This window comes from Alternaria metachromatica (assembly GCF_023757995.1).
Source record: "Alternaria metachromatica strain BMP 0045 chromosome Unknown scaffold_8, whole genome shotgun sequence".
Lineage (NCBI taxonomy): Eukaryota > Fungi > Ascomycota > Dothideomycetes > Pleosporales > Pleosporaceae > Alternaria > Alternaria metachromatica.
The window spans coordinates 552,525-567,184 of NW_026055499.1; the positions used below are offsets into that span (position 1 = coordinate 552,525).

The 14,660-nt window shown below is 55.1% G+C and overlaps 5 protein-coding genes across 5 annotated transcripts; 3 read left to right on the top strand and 2 right to left on the bottom strand.

Moving 5' to 3' along the window:
• Window positions 1-433: 433 nt before the first annotated feature.
• On the top strand, window positions 434-2,259 carry J4E83_004630 (uncharacterized protein; the record flags this gene model as incomplete). The annotated part of the gene is made up of 2 exons (XM_049331557.1): window positions 434-441; window positions 561-2,259. The coding sequence occupies 2 exons, from the start codon at window positions 434-436 to the stop codon at window positions 2,257-2,259; spliced, it is 1,707 nt and encodes a 568-aa protein (XP_049189331.1).
• Window positions 2,260-2,394: 135 nt separating this feature from the next.
• On the bottom strand, window positions 2,395-2,894 carry J4E83_004631 (uncharacterized protein; the record flags this gene model as incomplete). Its single annotated transcript, XM_049331558.1, has 2 exons — window positions 2,395-2,675; window positions 2,780-2,894. The coding sequence occupies 2 exons, from the start codon at window positions 2,892-2,894 to the stop codon at window positions 2,395-2,397; spliced, it is 396 nt and encodes a 131-aa protein (XP_049189332.1).
• A 736-nt stretch (window positions 2,895-3,630) lies between these two features.
• J4E83_004632 (uncharacterized protein) lies at window positions 3,631-6,110 on the bottom strand (the record flags this gene model as incomplete). Its single annotated transcript, XM_049331559.1, has 4 exons — window positions 3,631-4,239; window positions 4,296-5,271; window positions 5,344-5,816; window positions 5,949-6,110. The coding sequence occupies 4 exons, from the start codon at window positions 6,108-6,110 to the stop codon at window positions 3,631-3,633; spliced, it is 2,220 nt and encodes a 739-aa protein (XP_049189333.1).
• A 650-nt stretch (window positions 6,111-6,760) lies between these two features.
• On the top strand, window positions 6,761-7,388 carry ARL2 (ADP-ribosylation factor-like protein 2; the record flags this gene model as incomplete). Its single annotated transcript, XM_049331560.1, has 4 exons — window positions 6,761-6,819; window positions 6,867-6,977; window positions 7,081-7,231; window positions 7,281-7,388. The coding sequence occupies 4 exons, from the start codon at window positions 6,761-6,763 to the stop codon at window positions 7,386-7,388; spliced, it is 429 nt and encodes a 142-aa protein (XP_049189334.1).
• A 614-nt stretch (window positions 7,389-8,002) lies between these two features.
• On the top strand, window positions 8,003-13,231 carry J4E83_004634 (uncharacterized protein; the record flags this gene model as incomplete). The annotated part of the gene is made up of 3 exons (XM_049331561.1): window positions 8,003-8,156; window positions 8,206-12,898; window positions 12,952-13,231. The coding sequence occupies 3 exons, from the start codon at window positions 8,003-8,005 to the stop codon at window positions 13,229-13,231; spliced, it is 5,127 nt and encodes a 1,708-aa protein (XP_049189335.1).
• Between the last annotated feature and the right edge of the window lie 1,429 nt (window positions 13,232-14,660).

The following is a 14,660-nucleotide window of genomic DNA, read 5'->3' on the forward strand; positions in this document are numbered from 1 at the left end:
TAGATCTACTACATCTAAAGTATACCCAGGACGATTGATGGCGTGTTTTGGAGCGTTTCTTGGTCAACTTGGAGTGCATGCCGATACCCTCGTTGCTGTTACGGTTATGATTGGAATAAGAACAAATTCTCTGGTAAAATGAAAGAGGTCTTGCTTTCTGAGCGGCTTCGCTTGAGTGAACGTGTTGGATTTCGCTATTGGACCGCCCGCAGCACTGAGCTTCGAGGCCCGAAACCACGCTAATTGCGGCGTCTTTGGACTCCCATTGGCCTACATCCGCACCTGCCCTTGTTTACCGAATCCAAACATTCTCGTCGCATGCTTGATAAGACTGTTTTGACGATGGAAGACATCGTCGTGACCCCGCAATTCAAGTGTGAGCATGAACGCGAAGGTCCTAGCCTCGGCAGTTACTGATCAGTGCCAGCGACTAATGCCTCCGTCCCATCACCGACCACGACACACGTCGCATGCCTCAATGGCGCGCGCTTGCAGATACGCTGTCTTACCACGTTAGAAATCGTGCGGAGTATAGCGATACCTCCAAGTCATGATCTTAGAAACTCGAGAATCGCCTGGTCAGCACCTACCCTACCACCGCTGGCCTCGTCCACGTCGCGACCCTCACCCAACTCGACACCACCCCGTCGATCCTCACGCACACCACGGCCATGCTCCAACCGCGTCCTCATATCAGATGACGATACAACGCGCGTATACGATCTTCGCGACGAAAAGTGGAACGCCGTGATAAGCAATGGCTCGGGCGGCATGGGCAAGAACGTGCATGCCGAGTTTGGCGCAAACGAGGATGAAGTCATCGTCTGGAGCGACTTCACCGCATGTGCCAAGATATGGTGTCTCAAGACTGGCAGGGCTGTAGAAATACGCGACCCGAAATTTGTAGGCAAAGACGGAAAGGGGTGGGGTTATCGGCCAGGCGAAGATACAGACTCAAGGGGTGGAAGACGGAGAGGCGGCGTTCTGGCACTGCTATGTCGCGCAGCAGGCGCTGATATTCTATTGCTCCTGGCTCCAGGCACATACAAGGTCATCAATCGTGTCGAACTTACGACAAGCGATGCGGCAGGGCTGAGATGGAGTCGCGATGGACGCTGGCTGGCCGTCTGGGACGCAGCTTCTGCTGGCTACAAACTCCACATCTACACTGCTGACGGACATTTGTATCGCGCTATGACCCGCGAACCCTCAGACGACGTCAGCGAGTGGGATGTGGAATGCTTGGGCATCAAGACGCTCGAATGGGTGCCTGGGAACGAATGTCTAGCTGTCGGTGGCTGGGACCGTCGAGTCCGTATCCTCTCTACACGAACATTCGCTCCGGTTGTTTTCCTGGACCACACACCCGCCATCGATGTGCCCAGCGCGCCTGTATACAGCGAACATGTCGACAGCCAGGGCAACCGCAGCTTCACAACCTCGCAGCAGCCTGTCACACCTCCAAAAGCAGCCTTGGAGAAGAACGAAACCGGACTCATGAAGCAGGGTATCGGCATGTTGACCTTTAACGCAGATGGCACGTTATGTGCCACACGCGACGATAGCACACCATGTACAGTCTGGATCTGGGACCTAACCGTGCTCCGACCTCGGTGCATAATAATTCAATACAGTCCAGTTAAGAACCTGCTCTGGCACCCCACCGATCCAAACCGCCTGCTCATCCAGACGACCCAAGACGAACCCACCGTATACCTCTACACAGCCGCTACCTCTCATTCACCGTCATCCTCCACTTCTCATTCCACATCCGCCCACCAATCCTCTTTCCAGCACCCTCCAGCTATTCTCACATTGTCCTCGCAAATCGGCAAACCAGCGGGCTCAGCACCACCCCGTTGGTCAACAACCTGGCTCTTCACCTCGCCAGACAAGAAACCCGCACTCGTATTCGGACATCAGCAAGCACATGTACTGGTGTGGCCGGAAGGCAAAGATAAGATCCTACGCTTTGAGCGTGATGATGAGGATGAGCAGGAGGAGTCGGACGACAGTTTGTTCGATATACTTACTGGACGGACGCCGATACCCGAGTTGAACGGGGATAGTAGGGAGGAAGAAAGGATGGAGGAAGATGAGTTTGGGGATAGTGTAGGTACGGTGCAGGGGTTGGATGATACGTTTAGAGGGAAAGGGGGGAGGGAAGATACACATGACGATCGAGAAGGCGAAGAGAGGGGGCAGAGTCTATACGAAGAGGGTGTCTTGGGCGAGAGTGGTATGAGCGAGATGTTCTAACACTCAAGCACTGCAGCTGTGGAGTTTTGGCGCTCTCTAAGAAATATACCCTTATCATTCTCTACTAAAACACCACAATCCCGAACATAAACACCCTTCCCCTCCCCTTACCATCCTCCCACACCCCTTCATCCCCTATTTCTTCCCCCCATCCTCATCCTGGAACCCCCACCGCCCCGTCTGATCCAGACCCAGCGGATTCTGCCCCGTCTGCTCTTTCCCCGCAATGCTCTCCGGCTTACTCTCATAGCTATCCTTGTTCTGGCCGCCCAGCAGCTCAGACTTTTCTTCTTCGTGGCCCATGAGGGGACCGAGAGCGGGCCGTGTGGTGCCGCCGAGGGCGTTGCCGAGGGGGCCTGTTACGCCTTTTTCGAGGGGCGCGCCGAGGGGGCGGAGGGCTGTGCCGAGGACGTTGCCTGGAGGGGTGGGTTAGAGGGGGGTTGGATGGGTTGGGTGGATTGGGAGGTATGGTGGGAGTGTGGTGGTGATATGGAGAATGGAGGGTGGGAAGGAGGCGTACCGATAGGGTCTCCAACCTTGCTCAAAAGACCCCCAGAGCCCTTCTTCTCCTCTTGCTCGTCATTCTGGGGCTCAGTCTGGATATGCTGTTGCTGCGGCTCTTCCTTGTCTGACATGATGAACGATTTCGGCTCTTGACTTTCTCGCGGCTTGGATTGTGTAGGTTTGTTGATTGTTTATTCCAAGAATGTGAAAATGCGGTAGAAGCTAGGAGTTTATGGAGTTAGTTGCCTAAGGGTCTTGAGCGCAACGGCTTTATGTTAGTTGCGCAGGTTACGCGGCGCGGCGCGTTTCCAAGCTTCGGGGTGGTTGTGACGTCACTTGTCATGAGTGGGGAGGTTTGACGCGCTCCCTTACTTTTTGGTGGGGTACGGTACGCGACAAGAAGGTTGACGACATCACCGCGGTCATTGCACCAATCGAGGAATCCATATTTGAGAGTAGACATATAATTTTCGTAGGAAAGAACACATGATATAGTGAGCATGGCAGCAGGCACTGAGAGCACCGCTCGGAACCTGTCTTCCATCGACGTCCATATGCGCAAAACTCCGCCCGATGCAAGTGTTTCCATCACACACAAGGACAGCGAGGAGGAAGAAGCAAACTCCGTTCCATCATTAGGATGACGCATTTTCCACCCTGAACTCGCAGTACGCAAAGCAAGAACAAACAATCTGGTAAAACACTTTTTTGATGTGCAAGAGGAGACGCTCAATCAGTCCGCGTTGTCTGCAGCTCTCAACGATTGACGCTACGGCGAAGTCGTCTTGCAACTGTAATGTCAGCGTTTGATATCTAATATGAGCTTGAGCCACTTACTGTTGTGGGCAGTAACATGTACTACCGTGTTCAGCCCGATACAGTGGGACGAGCGCTCGGATCGATATCCTCCTTGGTATGATGCGCAAAGATCGAGACGTCGATAACCTTGTCGTGCTTGTATCCCACCTTCGGAAGTCTACCAACTCGGATAAACTTGCAAGCGCTTAGAAAATTGCCTCGCCAATCAGCATCCAAGTCATCGCCATTCTCGTGGTGAACGTTGAGCAAGATAGTCTTGACAACTCTTGACGGCCCTGTCTTGAGATAGTCGAAGTTGTTGATATACTCGTAGCCACCGCGGGCGCGATAGCTAGTATCAACCATCTCCAGAAGTCGATCCACGAGGCACTTGCCGATTCCCTTGGAAACGAAACCCGGGTGGACAAATAACTCCATATCGAATGTATAGCGATATTGAGTCGCCTGACCACAGTGGTCGTCGAGGTTGATGAAGCCGACAATCTTCTCGCTCTTATAGCCTGGGTCGAGCCTGTGCTGATTGCTCTTGGACACAGCTACCAGAAAAGGAAGACCTGCGCTGGTGATGTCACTGATCCTCGCAGCAATTTGAGTCACATCGCGTTCGTCGAACTCGGGCGTGAAGATGGTGTCCCTGACGTAAAAGTTGTAGATTTCCTATAGCTGGTGTCAGCAAGACATTATTATTTAGTGATCTAGCATGATCGACTTACTGTGATGCCCAGAACATCCGAAGCCTGGATAGGGCGAATGTATATGTTGGCTTCAGGACGCAGCCGGCGATCTACCATGGGTTGAACGGGGAACTTTGACTCTGGGACAGGCCGGTTCCGCTTTGCCATCGTCTTTTTGCGCTTCTGTTCTACACGTCTGTTCTTTTCCTGAACCTTCTCTTCAGCGGAAGCCAATTCCTCAGGTGCAGAAGGGTATTTTTCATCGTAATGGTTGACCCTAGCATCCGGTACCTTCAGAGCGTGGATGTAGCTAGACTCGTGTGTGATTCGCCTCGGGCTCTGGCCTTCTTCATCTTCGATGATCTCTTCGTAGACTAGGTCCTCATAAAGCTCCCACCAAGGCATGTAGTCGACGAGATCGTTCTCATCAATGAGTTTTGGCTCAGACTCGGTAGTTAACATCGTCTGCCAAAACTCTCTGAGAGTTTCACCCCCAACCTTTGCTTCGAGCCAGTAACGAGGTGCCAACTCTTTGCCAGCATCGAATGTGTCGGGCGGGAAGTACACTGGCGTGATGCATTCAGGAGGGTGTGTGTTCCACCACTTCTCTATATGAGCACCAAAATGGCGGTCTGCATGACCTTTGCGTCCAGTCCATGTCTCAGGGGCGGGCAGCCAGTCACCATTCCAGTCTGTAAGCTTCTTGATGTCGTAATCCGGGTCTCCATTGCTGTTAGACCTGAAGCTGACGCCGCCATCACTGTCGCTGCTTGAGGGTATATACTTCATGTCTTTTGACTTGGGCCAGACTGTCTTTTTGAAAGGCTGTGGACCTCGAGGCCATCGTGGATTTCCCGGAGCTTTGGTAGTGGGTGGAGACTCGGCCTTGGGCTGGTCCCAGCCGTTGTAGGTGGTGGGCTCAGGCATCGCAGATCCACGCAGCCCGTTTTTTCCATTGCCGCGCGACGTTGTTGGTGACGAAGAAGACGAATCTTGCTGATGATTCGCACCGTTGCTGCAAACGTGTTAGTAAAGCTGAATTGTATGAGGTGGGTCACGGCATCGAGGCGCGCGATGGTAGACTTACGAGATAAGATCAGGCTTGCCGTTCATCGCTAGCTTCGACTGGTTGGACGTAGAAGGCGATCCATTGACAGCAACCCCGCTGCCATGGGCAGAGTCTGCCTTTCCACCGTCGGCAGAGCTGCGGTTGCGGAGGTGAGGAGGGACGTAAACACTCGCTTTTCCGTTGGATGGCCCGGCCATGTTGTTGCCAATCTTCTTCTTCTTGTTGCGCGGGGATCTCTTGTTAGGTGGCTTGTGATTATTTTCTGGGTCCGTGGCGCGGGGTGTAGTTGGAGAAGTAAGGTTGGCAGGTTCGACGGTACTAGCGTGGTGAGCGGCTGCCTTACCACGGCCGTTTCGACGCGGTTGCTTGGGTACGTTAGAGAATTCGGATTGCCGAGCTAGCCAGCTATCCGGGTCGTCTGGTTGTACGGGATCGTTCTCCTCAGCTGCGAATGGCACCCAGTGACGATGGCCAGATTGAGGCTTGTTAAGCTAGTGTTGTGTGTTAGTTGTGTTGTAAGAGTTGGTAAAGTGGGAAGACTGGGTGCAAGTGACAAGACTTATACGCCGTCACTCTGGGGCGGTATGAAGTCGGCACGGGAAGCGAGGTGCGCCTTCACTTACCGAGAGGTTTCCGAAGTCCTTTTCCTGCTGCCCAGTCATGGGTTCTTTGGCGAGCTTCGTGTCGACCTGAGCATCTTTGACCGTAGCATCGTCCAGCTCGATCAATGTAGGCAGTGGAGGCAGTGTACTGCGCGGGCACCAATTACGCGCGGTGCGGCTCATGATGCAGGTTTCCGACACTTCTGACTGGGAAGAGAACAAGAGGGCCCCAAACAATGCTGATGGGAGCAGAAGGAGCGACCAAAATGAAGAAGAAGAAGATATCCTTGAGATGTAGAAGCATCCAAAAAGGCCTGAGTCACGGTTTGCTAGTGATGAGTCTGCCTAATAGGTTTGGCGAGAGCATGCCAGCTTCGCCTCACCTCACCTCTTTCCTCATTGAATTTTACCTTGCCATGACACAACCCACGTGTTTACCGCTAGTGCCTACCGAGAACTGCAGGCAGCCACGATGGAGACAGAACATTACGGAAAGATTTACCGATGCGACATCAAGACGTGCCTAAATATACAGTGTCTTAAGACAACAAATGAACGTCTATCTGATGAAATCGACGAACGGATAATTAGAGGAAACTTCCTGAACGATTTCCCAGATTACAATCACTGATATAAAGTGGCAGGCGAGATAGAAGATTTCCGAAATTGCTGGAAGGCAACGTGATAACGGTGTTGTTACTTTAGCATGCAATACCGTCACTTGGGCAGATGCAAGTGTCCGTAAACAGTTTAGCCGATAAAGGAACGAGCTCCACACTTGCTCGACTGACTGCCTGACAGACAGACAGAACCCGGAAAGTGAAACACACAAAATGCTGTCAATACTACGGAAGGCGCGTCTCAAGGACAAGGAGATGCGAATCTTGATGCTGTGCGTATTCCAGGAGTTTTTGCGAGATCGGAGGCTCACTGCATCAGTGGGCTTGACAATGCGGGAAAGACGACCATCGTGAAGAAGATCATGAACGAGGATGTGAACAGTGTCAGCCCTACGCTTGGTTTCATCATCAAGACGATCGAGTATGACGGGTACGTATGACAAACCTTGGCCGCCTGATGAGACTGACGGAACAGCTACAAACTCAATATATGTACTGCACCTGGTTGTTCCCTCACAAGCGTGTACTAACAGCACAGGGGATGTCGGTGGCCAGAAGACATTGCGAACGTACTGGAAGAACTATTTTGAGAAGACTGACACGCTCATCTGGGTTGTCGATGCGACTGACCGCGAGCGGATAGACGATTGTCGACAGGAATTGGCGGGGTTGCTGCTGGAAGAGGTTTGCACAAGCATGAACCCTTCCAAGCGTCACGAGCTAACAAAAGAAGCGTTTATCTGGAGCCAGTCTGCTTGTGTTCAAAAACAAGAGCGATGTGCCGGGGTCCATGACGGAAGACGAGATTCGCGAGGTGGGTGAGGGCTTAGGAAGATGTTGAGCCTGGTTGGCGGGCCAATGCTGACGGCGGCGTACAGGGACTGCGACTCGACGCTATCAAGACACACAAATGGCACATTATGGCGTGCAGTGCCATGACGGGAATGAACTTGCAGGAGGGGCTGGAGTGGGTGGTGCAGGATGCAAAGGCGCGACTGTTCTTGTATTGATGCTTGTCGGCATGCATCGCGGTGCCAGGGGCACGGCAGCCCAAAGGCTGGATGCGGGTAGTATAGCGGTAGTCGAATGACAAGCTCCAACCGCCCAAGTGTGGAGCTGGCGTCGACCGGCCGCACGCAGCTGGACGTCGATGGTATAAACAAACAGCCATCGAGGCCGCCTGGACGACCTGCATCCCTCTATCTCGCTGCTTCTCTTCATCATTCGCTCATTTGGTGCTACCTGTCCGCGGGCTTACGTCGACATCGCATCTGAAACATACCCGAGCATTCTGGCTAGGAATGACATAACCGAGTCAAAGTAATTTAACGACCGTCTAGCTCCCAGATCCGCCTGGGATTCATCTCACTGCCGAGCAGCTTCAATCCTTGCGCATAACTCCCGTAGCGCACATTGGCCTGTGATAGCCTGCCTTTCTCGTCGCCCACAAGCACCATGGCGTCCGACGAGAGGGAAATCGATCCTTCCGAGTTTGTGCAGCGGATTCAACGGCTGGGCGACCAGCGGGACCGCGAAGATGCCGAGCGTGTCAAGAAGCTCGAGGAGGAGCTGATACAGGGCCGCAGCGAGCGACTAGCGCGCAGAGCAGGTTTGTTTTTATGCCCGTTAGAGTTCACGACGGCTGTTGACCCAAACAGAGCGAGCCCGCTCCATCTCGCCCGACAAGCCATATACGCCCCAGTCCCCGCGCTCTCAAGCTGCCACGCCCCGAACGGTGCAGGAAAAGGCTGCCAGCACGCCCACGCCCGCCATGAGCCCGCCAAGTCAAGACGCCGCCCGCGACGACTCGCTGCAGCGCCTCACGAGCTCGCCCACGCCCTCCGCCCTCGACGACACCGAGCCCAAGAAGCCCGCCACCAGCGCCGCGGCATTGGGGCGCTCCGGCACCCTATCGTGGAACCAGAGGCCCAAGTCCGGCAGCATACGGCGGCCGCTGTCAGTCGCCTCGCGGTCCCCCGAGCGCCCATCAGCCAGCAACACGCCCGAGCCGCCAGCGTCGCCCGAGGCCAATCCCTCCAGAACCTCCATCGCCGCCTCGCTAGGCGCCAGGGACCCAGCGTTCTTCCGACAGACACAGGACAGTGGAAGGGGCGCAGCGGCATACAGGAAAAACCAGGACGAGGCGGCGTCAGAGACAGGCTCCGTGTCGGGCAGGAGACAGCTGCCTGGCATGTCACGCGAGTCTACAACAGAGCCCGAGGTCAGCAGCCCGCCTGCCGAAAGCATACGCTCCAGCTCGCCCGGCTCTCGCGGCGGCTCGGTACGCGGCAGCGCCATGCTGAGCAACCGCTTTTCCACCAACACGTCGGTATCAGGGGGCGATGCTGAGCCGCTCGCCAAGGGGCGCTCTCCTCTCCCAACGCTCGACTCGCAAAAGTTCGCCCCGCCGTCTGAACAAGGCTCTTCGATCGACGGTGGGGACAGCGAACGTGCCGCACGCGCCCTTGCCATGTCGCCGACACAAGGGAGGATTTCGCCCGAACGGGAACGATCTGCCTCGCCTACCAAGGGCATGGGCGGCTTCGTGCAAAGCGCCATGCTCAAGCGCAGCGATAGCGTAAGCAAGCGGTGGAGCACCCAGACACCGCCAGTCCTGAGCAGACAAAACTCTACCCTGAGCAACCGCGGAAGTGCCATAACAGGCTACGGCTCACTCTCCGGCCTCGACCGACCTAGTCTGAGCAGAGACAACTCCATCGAACCTTCGTCCTCCTCACGTCCCGCCTCGAGCTACAGCAATGCGACCATCACGGGCGCCGACAAAGACAGCGCACCCAAAGACGAGTTCGTGAAGCCAGCCCTCCCTCACCGTCACAGCCGAGCCAAGTCTGTCGCATCCACCTTCAGCGACAAGGACGCACTCAACGACGACTTCTCGCCCCCGAGCCCCTCGAAGCGGTGGAGCCCTACAAAGTCGACTTGGCTGGAGAGCGCGCTGAGCAGACCAGAGTCGCCCAAGCCCAAGCAAGCAGCGCCGGCGCAACCTGCGTGGATGGCGGAGATCAACCGCATCAAGCAACAGCGCAGCAGTGTTGATCTGGGGAAAGGCAGCCCATTCGGAGAGCCATCGTCTGGTCGCACCTCGCCCATCAAGGACATACAACTGAAGCCTGTCGGTCTTCGCAGACCCGAGTCCCCCAAGAAGGAGGAAGGCGCTGAGCCCATGAAGATGGAGACAGTCAAGGAGCAGTCACCCAGCCCAACACCCGCATTGGCACCGAAGCCCTTGTTCGCCAAGAAGTCGGAATCCAAGCTCGCGACTGAGCCTGAAGTCGTCAAGGACGCCCCTGAAAAGGCTGCTGTAGAAGCACCCGCTCCTACCCCCACCAAATCGCAATCACCGCCGCCAACAGCTGAACAGCCAGCAACGCCCACCGAAGCCAAGCCGGTGGCATCGCGATTCACACAGGATACAGGCCGTGGGTCTCCAGCGGCGAGGCCGAAAACCCCACCCAAGAAGGACTTCCGCGCCGGGTTGAAGCCACGCCGACCGCCGCCTGACAATTCGAAGAAGGATGGCGAGGTCAATGAGTTGCAGAACGTCTTTGGCCGGCTACGAAAGGCCGAAACCAAGAACTATGTTGCGCCTGACGTGCTCAAGGATAACATCACACGAGGGAAGACCGCGCTTAACGTGACTGGTGGCCCCAAGCCTACAGTCCGGAAAGACGAGTTCAGGGAGAGCCTCATTAAGAGGAAATCCACCATCTTTGACAAGGCCCAGGAAGAGGGCTCGGCATTGAAGCGATCCGACAGCGCATCGAAACCATCTCCTCCAACACCAGAAGCTATTGCAAAGAAAAAGGGCCTGAGCCGAGCAGACAGTGACCCAAAGGCTGGCGCTCCGAAAGAACCAGAACCCATACCAGAAGCTCTGGTCAGGAGGAAGAGTTTAGCTGCAAACAAGGCCATCATGAATGATAAGCCAGCACAGCCCGCATCCTCTACGACAAAAGAGCCAGCCATGTCTGGCAAGCTAGCGGGTCGCTTCAACCCTGCACTAGCCGGTATGCTCGCTCGAGGTCCACCGCCTCTTGCGACGAACAAGTCTACATCAAGTGCTGAGGTAGACGTGTCTCCTACCAGGCCTGCGCAAGAAGAGAAGACTGGACCCGCCCCAGAGCTGCAACACATGACCAAGGGCCGCGCCCGGGGACCGAAGCGAAGGGCGCCAAAATCCACGACTGCCGGACCGGAAAAGACTCAGGACAAGGCTCAGGACAAGGCTCAGGACAAGGCTGAGGAAAAGGCTCAAGAGAAGGTACCTACTGCTGCTGTTGCTCCTTTGGTGAAACCAGAGCATGTCCTTCCTAGCTCCGAGGTTTCCAAGACTAACGGAAAATCAGAGGAGCGACCAGTAGCCAGGACGCCGGTCAGACAGTCGTCGACTGATAAGCCTGCCACGCCTGCCAAATCATCGCGCATCTCTTCCGGAAATTTCGGAAAGACGTCCACTCCGGAGCTTCCCAAGAAGCCAGAGTCTCTGGAACTCGACCGAAGAGTATCTGGACCCCAAGCCACCCCAAAGACGCCACGGCCCGAGTCTATCAACTCACCGAAACCATCATCACCAAGAGTACCGAACAAGCCAACATCTCAAGAATTTGAAAGACGCGTCTCTGGATCGCATAGCACGCCGATGAAGTCTCCACTACCAAAGCCAGTCGAAACACCAACGTCCGCATCACCGACACCGACACCGACATCGCATTCTCGATTCTCCCGTCCACTCCCGACGTTGCCGCAAACAGTGCCTTCAAAACCAGCAGCGGAGACTCCTAGATCAACGCCACTTAGGGAAATATCAACACCCAATGTAGAAATCTCACCAGCCAAGGATGAGCCCTCGCCCGAGAAGACGACGTTTTCCTCGGTCAAGAGCGCCACCACGCTATGGGGTAGGTCGTCGGCGTCTTCATCACCCGCTCCAACAAGGGTGAAGTCCCCCATCAAGCTACCAACGCAAGCGGACGAGCAAGCTGCGATGAAGGACGCCGGACTGGTTCGCTCATCAGAGCCAGACACCAAGGCCCTTCCCAACCCGCCACAGCCCAGCCAACAATCACCGACTGAATCGAAACCTCTGCCACCAAAGCCGAAGCCTGTTGGCCTGGGCTTCAGCCTTGGAAGTCTGGGTGGATTTGTCGCGTCTCGGTCACGGGACTCAAGTCCTCAATTACCCAAGAACGCGCCTATGTCACCACCTGGAAGCGCCAACAGGCCATTCTCAGAGCCATCCATCGTATCGCCAACCATCCCAAAGCACGACGGGATGTTTGCCGACTTCTTTGATGAAGCGCCCGTCACTGAGGGCCAGCTTCCCGACAACGTAGACACTATGTACACACTAAAATCGCCACCACTTGACCTTGGTCCGTCAGGAAAGATTCGTACATTACGCAAGCAGATCCAAGAAGTAACCGGTGACGGGAGACTTACATCTATACCCATGCAAGAAGAGCATATCTTGTTCCAAGATTCAATGTACTTGTGCACGCACGTCTATGGTGATGCAAGGGGCGGAAGACACACGGACGTGTACCTATGGGCCGGCAATGGTGTGCCCGAACCTACTCTGGAAGATGTGCAACTCTTCGCAAAGAACCACGCACGACAAAACCAAGGGACACTTCTAGTCATCCGTCAAGGTCAAGAGACACCGAACTTCTTTGAGGCTCTGGGTGGTATTGTCATCACACGACGTGGCGCAAAGCCAGGATCCAAGGAGTTCATGCTTTGCGGCCGTCGCCATCTCGGACACCTCGCCTTTGATGAAGTAGACTACTCTCTCAAGAGCCTATGCTCCGCCTTTCCCTACCTCGTCTCCACTTCGACCGGCAAGGTATACTTATGGAAAGGTCGCGGCTGTTCCGCTGAGGAGGTGTCCGGTGCTCGCCTCATGGGCATGGACCTTGCGCCCACGGGCGACTACAACGAGATCGACGAGGGTGCCGAACCTCAAGCCTTCCTCAACAACACATTTCCTCCCTCTCAAGTGCCAGCAAAGGGTCCTGCCATCCCACGCTCAGCAGACCACTGGCGCTACAAAGCCACCTCGGATAAGTACCGCGTGCGTCTCTACAAGATTGAACAAACGACCGGCCAACCGGCAGGATGGGGCCAAGCACTCCAGGTGAGCAGCTCCTTTTTCGCACCGCTGCTGCGGAGACCGTCTTGGAACGCTGCTGAACAGAGGCCACAGACGCCGCTTACGCCCAAGACGCCGCACGGTGCTGTCAAGACCGAGGTCAAGGAGATTATGCCTTTCTCGCAGAGGGATCTGGAGCCGGAGAACGTATATGTACTTGACGCGTTCTTCGAGATGTACATGTAAGTTGCCCCGTCATTGCAGATGTCTGCCACAGTTCACTAATCCTTCGCAGTATCGTTGGTCCCTTGTCTCGCACGCAAGCCCCGGCATTCTCCACGGCTCTGATGTTCGCGCAAGCGTACGGCATGCTCGCTGTATCGGAGGAAGACCGTCCGTTCATGCCCGTGACCACGGTCGTACTAGAAGGTGTACCTCGCGACATGAAGGTTCTGTTCCGACACTGGGACGACAAGCTCATCCCCGCTGCTGGCTTGATGAGCGGTAAACTTGGCCGAGGCAAGAGTTTGAGGATCGTCGGTCTGGAGAAAGCCATTGAGGCTACGCGGCGCTAGAGGGTGGGCGAAAGCATTCGTGCTTGTTACTGCGTTGTCATGAGCGTCTCGAAGGCGAATTGCATTTTTGCGCCTTACCTTCCATGTACATAAGTTATGCCTGCACTATATTAGGCGGCAGGTGCCTTAGGCTTGCACAACGGCGTCGCGGCGTCACTACGGACCGGCCTATGGCTGAAGTCGTTGAGGCAGTATTCTCGCTCACGCGACCTGTATATCATTACGTTGCTCAATCTTGTTCCCGGTTGATATCTGTTTCTCATTTCATCGGCCTTGTTTTTCAGCTGATGAAGAAACAACATCAATCTAGACCGTTGGAAAAAACGTCGTCGTGAACATGAACGTGGGCCCAGAACATCAACAGAGCATGATCGGAAATGAGAGGGAGATTCCCGCGGCGGGTACGCGATGTTTCAGCTGAACCGATGCAGGAACTGTTCACCCGCACTGGGCCGTATCCTTCTCGCCCTCTGGCTAGCACCACCGGTTCGATCTCGTTTCGCGGACTAATATGTAAATCTTCTGACCATGACTTTTGCCTTGGTGATGATCATTGATCTTCTAGGGTGTTCTGCCGTCTTTCTATTATCGGAAGCAGTTGAGGAGACAGCACCTTGCGCGAAACTGGTGGAAACGTCATGACATGTGGCGCTGTCTCATGCGCATAGTGGCGGGCTGTGCCTCAGAAACATGAGGCGATGGATAGTTGATGCCCTAAGGGTGTTTCACCGGGGATCTGCATTGTGGTCTTGTTTGCATGACGGTGTTGTTGTGGGTCGTTCAAGCATTGCAGTTACTACTGTTTCTTTTGATGGATTGATCGTACAGTAAGAACACCGAGATAATGATGGACGAGTGTCGTTCGACTGTCAGAACCTTCTGTTGCTGAGAGTTTCGCGTGCTCCCGCCGGTACTTCTCTCGGCTCTCCGTAGCGGCCGCTGCTGGTGTGACTTGCCTAAAGACGCCTGGATCCGTCTGACGCGATCAGCACAGGCACACATGACTATTTCCCCCTCCCTTACACCGCATTCACATTGTACTCGGTCACAGAACACGTCAATGCTGCCAGAATAGCCACCGGTATGTTTCTTCGCATGGCAGGAAGCCCCAGGGTTATCCAAGCCTTCCCAAGCTTTTGCCGAGGGAAATAAGCACGCCGATCCATGCAACCATCTGCAGGAATGGGAGGAAACGCCAGGGCTTCCCCACAGAACACTATAGTCATCTACCGTAGCTTGACGGAGCTTAATTAATCGGGGGTACTGCTCATTTACACTACTGGTGGAATGGTCTGAGGACCAGGGTTCGAGCAACGGAATGCGTCCCCCGGGGCTCGGGAGCACGTTTGCATGCGGATAGTGGCAAGCGCTCAGATGGCGAGGCGACAGCGGCTTCGGTCATGGACCTTGAAACAATCGCAATATGTTT